The sequence below is a fragment of the Poecilia latipinna genome, unplaced genomic scaffold (assembly GCF_001443285.1).
Source record: "Poecilia latipinna isolate Pla-1442-1.1 unplaced genomic scaffold, P_latipinna-1.0 Scaffold2463, whole genome shotgun sequence".
NCBI classification, from domain to species: Eukaryota; Metazoa; Chordata; class Actinopteri; order Cyprinodontiformes; family Poeciliidae; genus Poecilia; species Poecilia latipinna.
This window is the reverse complement of record NW_015115079.1, coordinates 28918-36160: the sequence shown is the minus strand read 5'-3', so window position 1 is coordinate 36160 and position 7243 is coordinate 28918. Positions and strand designations below refer to the sequence as shown.

The following is a 7243-nucleotide window of genomic DNA, read 5'->3' as shown; positions in this document are numbered from 1 at the left end:
CGAGAGGGGAGATACACCCTGGACAGAGCGCCAGTCCATTGTAGATTATATATATATATATATATATATATATATATATATATATATATATATATATATATATATATATATATATATATATATATATATCAGACACTGAGGACTACCTGAGAATACCACAAGCAAATGGCAACCTCAATGACAATGAGGTCACACGGAAAGGAGACACAGCCAAATATCTCCAACGAATAAGGCAAGTCCTGAGAACCAGCTCAATGGCATGAACAAGGTCTGTGCGATAAACAGCTATGCCTTAACAGTAATCAGATACCCTGCAGGAATAATTAGCTGGCCAAAGGAGGAGATAAAGACCATGGATGCTAAGACTCAGAAACTACTAACCATGAATGGAGGGCTCCACCCCAAATCCAGCACCCTGAGACTGTACACAAGCCGTAAGGAAGGAGGCAGAGGACTAGTGAGTGTGAGAGCCACTGTCCTGGATGAAACATCCAAGATCCATAAATACATCAAGGACAAAGCCTCAACAGATGATGTGCTCAGCGAATGTCTCAGACAATGGGGAACAGAGGACGAGGTGCTGGAGGTACCGTCATGGGAGGACAAGCCTCTACATGGGATGTACCATCGACAAATAACTGAATTGGCTGATATCAGAAAATCCTACCAATGGCTGGAAAAAGCTGGACTCAAGGACAGCACAGCAGCCCTCATCCTGGCTGCACAGGAACAGGCCCTAAACACCAGAGCAATAGAGGCTCAGATCTACCACACCAGACAAGACCCAAGGTGTAGGTTGTGCAAGGAGGCCTCTGACAGTCCAGCACATAACAGCAGGGTGCAAGATGCTGGCAGGGAAAGCGTACATGGAACAACATAACCAAGTGGCGGGCATAGTGTACAGGAACATCTGTGCAGAATATGGAGTAGAAGCCCCGAAATCAAAGTGGGGAACACCCCCAAAGGTGGTGGAGAATGACTGACCTAAGATCCTGTGGGACTTCCAGATCCAGACAGACAAGATGGTAATGGAGAACCAACGACATTGTGGTGGTGGATAAAGAACAGAGGAAAGCTGTTGTGGTGGATGTAGCAATACCAAGTGACTACAACATCAGGAAAAAGGAGCACGAGAAACTGGAGAAATACTAGGGCCTCAGAGAGGAACTGGAGAAGGCCTGGAAGGTGAAGACCACAGTGGTGCCTGTGGTCATCGGGGCCCTCGGGGCAGTCACCCCCAAACTGGAGCAGTGGCTACAACAGATCCCAGGAACAACATCAGAAATCTCAGTCCAGAAATGTGCAGTTCTAGGCACAGCCAATATACTGCACAGAACCCTCAATCTCCCAGGCCTCTGGTAGAGAACCTGAGCCCAGAGGATGAGAGAGAGACCACCCGCGGAGGGTGAGAAGGGAATTTTTATTTTTTTTTATTTAAAAGATTTTTTTTTTTTGGATGGTCTCTGATGACACACTCAGTGACAGGGTTAGCGATCTTTTAAAATGATCATTAAAAAGTGATTTCCAACTGTGATCACACTTTTCTGTAGTCCTGCGAATGATTTCTATGGGGTGGTAAAAAGAAGTCTCCCCATACTTTACACAAGATATGTGGCTTGTATACAACTATGGAACACTGAACCACATCTTTGTCATTTCAGAGTTCCTGAGGTAGTTACTAGAGTTTGGTTGTGATGTTCATAATTAAACCTGGAGAGGGTTTATACTGTGTCTCATACAAAATTATTAATTTTGTATGTATTGCCACAAAAAGCAAGGTTCTAACCAACAACTATGTCTGTATGATTGGCACCATGTCCAGCTTGCTCCATATATGGATTGTACTAAGCCAGGGATGCCCTTACTGTTTGTGGTGTAAAGGAGAAGTAATGGAGGGAAATAGGGAGCCTAGATTTAAAACCTCAGGGTCTAGTTTTGTCTTGCTGCAGAGAGAGCAGATTTCTTTGGGACAACAGATAAGGGATGAATCAGGCTTTCCTTCCTGAACTTGTTACCTCAGAGAATTAATCCTCAACAAGCAGACACCAACTTTTAAGGATAAAAAAAGAAGCAATCTGGAAAAAAATGATTTTATTTCATTGATACAAGTTCATGTGCATTTGAGTTAAAACCAAAATCCAATCTCAGAATTTAATGGATTAAAAAAAGACAAGCATCATTGGTTCACCGTGATAAACTTAGAACTGAAATCAATATGGGAATTTGTCATTCTATTCAGGTGTGAGTCAAATCCTTATTCTAAAACCAGCAGCTTTTCTATTCCTAATCAGGAAAAAAACAGCATCAATATCAAGCTAAGACAGTGGAGCCGTTGTTTGAAACAAACATCAGTTCCAGGGTGGTTAATTAAAACCCAACTGAGATCTACTGACGGAACTGTAGATGAATTACCAGACAGACATGGAAACGGTGTTAAAAAGAACAAATTATGTAGAATGGGTGAACAAAAAAAATGATAGAAGACAAAAGAGAGAAAGAGATACACTATTACTAATCAGTTATCAAATATGACAAACAAGGTGATCATGAGACCAATCTCAACGCAGATCTGCATAGTGGACTAGCGGAAAAACAGATTAATGGGAGGAATTGTATCCATCTTCAAATCCAAACCGAGAAGCTTTTTACACGCAGTCATTGCTGCATGTCCAGGTGCCCATAACATCACATTATAAATCCTAATCATCAAAAACACAAAACTGACAAATCCAGTTCTGTTTATCTATGTATTTAACATATAAAGCCTTGTTTATTATGAAGAAGGAATCTCTGTTTGGATTAGTTCGATTGGTGCATGTTTTCCAGCAATGACTCTTCGCTGTACGTGCGATGGAGCATGAGTCTCTGTTAGAGAATTGAGTCAGTGGCCTCCTATCCATAATGTGTGACCCAAAAACAAATACATCCACCAGTAATGTTCCCAACCTCGTAAAGCCTCTGCATACTCAGCAAGAATTCAATTTCTTTTCTAGAGCAGCAAGAAAAAAATGTTTGTCATTCTGTTACAGTCATGGCTTTGCAGTTATTTCCTATCATGGCTCCCCTTGGGATAATAAATGTTTTCATGCCACACTCAATTTAAACACTACTGCGAATCTGACAATATTTAATAATTTAAATGTACTAATCACTGGCTCCACCATTCTATGACCCAATTATCCAAACAGCTGAAACAAGTTCATTTTATTGTTTTAAGTTTCCAAGTTCAGTTTATTAACTCAATCAGTAAAATTTAATCAAGACTGCTCAGTCTGTGAGATTCTCAACACACAAAAAGTGCAAATTATTCACTGACAACTGACAACGCCACAAAAAAAACCTCAAAACATTTTCCACACAAAGAACAGAACATTCAGTCCGTTGCAGTATTACGTTTTTAGACTTGATGTTTATTTTGCAATTAATAATAAGTGATCACTATGGTAGATTAGCTACCGCTACGATAAGCTTATCTAACACCATGTTGGTTGATTAGTTGCAACTGAACCGAAACACAGAATTTCACATCACATCTACATGTTAAGGTTGTCAAAATCAGATAACTTACCTCTCCCTCGCTATTTTTTTCAAAATTAACAAAAAACAAAAAACTTCCATCTGGAGGATCTGTAGTGCCCCTGCTCAATAACTTTGTGTAACAGGGGAGCCTGTTTGGAGGGTCACCAAACAGGCTAGGACCACCTCTGTCTATAGTTTGCCTATAGTTTTTAAACTGAATGGAAAAGTTATCAATATTTCTCCTTACAAAAAGAATCTGAGTCAAAGAATCTGTATTGGCTGCTTCTTACTCCTAACTTTTTTCTAGTCGCACATTCAAATGTGACTGCAACAGTCGTCCAAATGTTGTCTTTACAGTATGTATGCAGATTATGAAAGCTATGCCCACATAAAAACGTAATTTTATTGCAATCATTGCAGCAACAACCTTTAATAAAAACACGTTTATGATCACTGTCTTATTAATCCATCCATCTGCTTTCTGAAACAATGCAGTACTAAAGCAGCTTCATCGTATTTTGAGCCATAGTAATAAAGTAATGGCACATTACTTTACAGATAATGTAGAACAGAGTAATTGTGTGCATTCAGCTCTTACTTGCTACGTCTTGTCCTGCAGCAGTCCATCAGAGGTGAATGTGGGCTCTGCTCCCTGCTGTCTCCAGCAAACGCTGGATGTGTGACACATGGAAGCACCCTCCTGGGAGAAGAGCCTGCACTGGGAGACTGGGAGCACTGTGAAGATACTGAGCTGTGAGGGGACAGAGGAGCAGCAAATGGCCAAGGAAGTGTCCTCTGCTCTTGGCGTACCTCTAGAAAAAAAACAAAACACAATTTTAATTTTAAGCAAAAAAAAATATATATCTGATTATGGAGAACTTGGAAAAACAGTGAAATAATACCTATTTAAGTTTCATGGCAAATTAATAATCTAAACTCAAGTTAAAAGCCAAAGAAGGATTTCTGCAGTTGTTGTCCATGAAAAATTATAAATAGAAAAAGCTGTGTGTAAAAAACAAACATTGTTGTTGCTTTCACAGGGTTTCACAGGCCAAATTCAGCAACACATCGCATATCAGCATGAGAATAGGAGGGGAGCACCGACTGAAGTTTACTGGATCATCACCAAGTTTTAAAAAGCCTAACATGCTGTTTCCAATGTGGCTGATATCAATTTGATTTTATAACTTACTCTGTCAGGTGTTATAAGGTCACAATACACCATCAATGTTCCACTGAACAATGCAAACTTGTTTTAACTGCACAAAGTAGTACTCTCAAATATATATATATATATTTTCTTTTAGAGGGACCCCTTCAGTGAAAAAAGTAGTAAGCAACATAAATATTTTATGTTATATTTGTAATCCACAGCTTTACACATGAATGATTCAATAGCAGTGAGGAACTGGAATGAAGAGGAACTGGAATGAAGTGGGCCTGCAGTATTCAAGTGATTCAAACTTATAGATAACTAAAATGATGGTTTACCTTCTCTTTCCATTAAAGAATAAGGCTTAATATCTCCATCAGACTTTTTTACTCTTCTCAACTGGGACACTGTAAAAAACAAAATGTACGCTCAGCTCTGGATGGAATTCAATGTCTTCTTTTTTTTCATAAATTAATTTTAATACTTACCAGCAAGGCAAAAAGATAAAAATGCATAAAGTGGCCAGTTAAAAACCAGATTGTTTTTGTAGCACTTTGACATTAACATGTGAAGTGCATTGTAAGTAACATGTTTATTATTATTACTACTACTATTGAAAAAGTTGTTCCATCTGTCCAATTTCATTAAGTGCCATTGACATATTCATACTTAAGTCAAACACCAGCAGTAGAAGAAGCTTCTGAGATGTACAATGCAGATGTTACATGAAAAAAGATATTCTGGGAAAGTGTGTATTATACTTATTCTATTCAAGTTATTTTCAGTTCTTGATACAAAGTGCAAATAAAAAAATTGTAGCCAATTATAAGGGAAGAAAGGGAACAACATGATGATGCTGAGGAACATGAAAAAATGAATAAGCTCCTCCTAAAAAGCTGCATATCCTCTAATCTGTAAGGAAAAACAAAATTGTACCTAGAAATTAGGTAAATTTTTTAGGTTAAATTTTATTTAGAACTGAAATTAAAGCAAAAATTTATTTTGAGTTGTCATCAAATAAAGACTGTCTTACATTAGCGGAATGGAAAAGGGGAAAAAAAGTTTATTCTAATCGTGGTGAACAAAGGTAAATTTAAATAATAATAATAATAATAATAATAATAATAATAATAGAGTACATTGGAATAAAGATATACAGACAGAGGAAAAATTGAAAGCAAATGGGTTTGTCACATTTAGAAGGTGACCTTCATGCTCTGTTCATGAGTGAAATGTTACAACAGCCATAAAAAAATAAAACGGTTAAAAATTACCTGCTCTTTTGTGGAAGAAGTCCTCAAAGGCAACAAAGTTATTGACCTGCACATAGTGATAAAAAAAGTCACATCAAACAATTTAATATACTCTACTGTGCCCCCTGAGCAGGGGCACAGTATAGGGGGGAAAAGTGATGACAATTCCAAGGGCCCTTGACCACAGTAGTCAGTAGAAGACAAGAATGACTGTGGCAGCTACTATGCTGCCTAGAAAAATAATAATGTCAAGTTTTCAAAAAAATAGAGATATAAGAGAAAGAAAAAGACAAGAGTGTCTATTTGTAACACAATTTTTCTCCAAGAGGTGCGTATACTGTGTGAGATTATCAACCATTCAGCAGAGTTAGCTTAGCTACAGACTACTGTTTGCCTCCATAGCATTTAATGAATTAAGGAAAAGAAATACCAAGATATTCATATACTTAACTTGTCCCTGTACCTTTTACCACACTGACAACAGGTTAGTCAGTCAGCAGCTGCTCTAATCCCTGATACCAACATAAACCCCTTACCCTCATCCCAGTGAAAAAGGTGAGCAAAACTGTGTTCAATGACAACTTAGTCTGCATCATTTCAGGGAATCTATAGGGATTTCTCTGTGTTTTTGCTCTTTTTACAATTACACAGCAAAAACAATATATTTGTTGCTGACAGAAATTCAAACAATCTTTATAAAATGAGAAAAAACTGCCTCCTGTCTGGCCAGTTCACACAGCCAGTTAAATTACAGTTATATGTTACCACATCCCTCCTGACCCGTCCTCTCCTAAGTGAAATTAAAGCTGCAGTATGTAACTTTTATAAAAAATATTTTTGTACATATTTGTTAAAACTGTCATTGTGTTGTGACAGTATGGCATGAGAGATAAATTGTGAAAAAAATATTTCCTCTGCCTTTTCCCAGTGCTATCTAGAAACAACAATCAGAGGCAGGAGGCAGGTTTTAGCGCTGTTAATCACAATGTCACGTGGCTGCTTATCCTCCCTCCCCCTTGCTCTGTGCTATGATGCAACTAGCATAGCAGAGAGCTATGCAGATTCAAACTGTAAAAGCTCAGTTTAGTTAGCATAGCATAGCAAACCAATGACGGCAGATAAACAGTTTTCCTGTCACAATAAGATGTTTCTCCACCATTAGCATATTTAGAAGTGAGTGAATGAGGTTGATTAACAGCACTAAAACCCTCCTACTGGTTCTCACTGGTTGCTTTTGGTCAGAACGTTGCATTACTTTAGCTAGCAACAGTAGGTCAGGGAGGAGGTGGAGGAGATTGATTTTTTTTTTTTTCAGATT

At 38.1% G+C, this 7243-nt stretch overlaps 1 protein-coding gene across 2 annotated transcripts in view; it reads right to left on the bottom strand.

The window, feature by feature from the left end:
* The window catches only part of atat1 (alpha tubulin acetyltransferase 1), a 27206-nt gene that overhangs the window by 11912 nt on the left and 8051 nt on the right, over positions 1-7243 (bottom strand). The window contains exons 7-9 of one of the 2 annotated variants that reach the window (XM_015019639.1): positions 5947-5992; positions 5011-5079; positions 4118-4331 (exon numbers count right to left, since the gene is read on the bottom strand). In XM_015019639.1, coding sequence (XP_014875125.1) covers positions 4118-4331; positions 5011-5079; positions 5947-5992 — 329 coding nt within the window. The remainder of the gene's footprint in view (positions 1-4117; positions 4332-5010; positions 5080-5946; positions 5993-7243) is intronic. The other variant, XM_015019640.1, reaches the window with a different exon arrangement.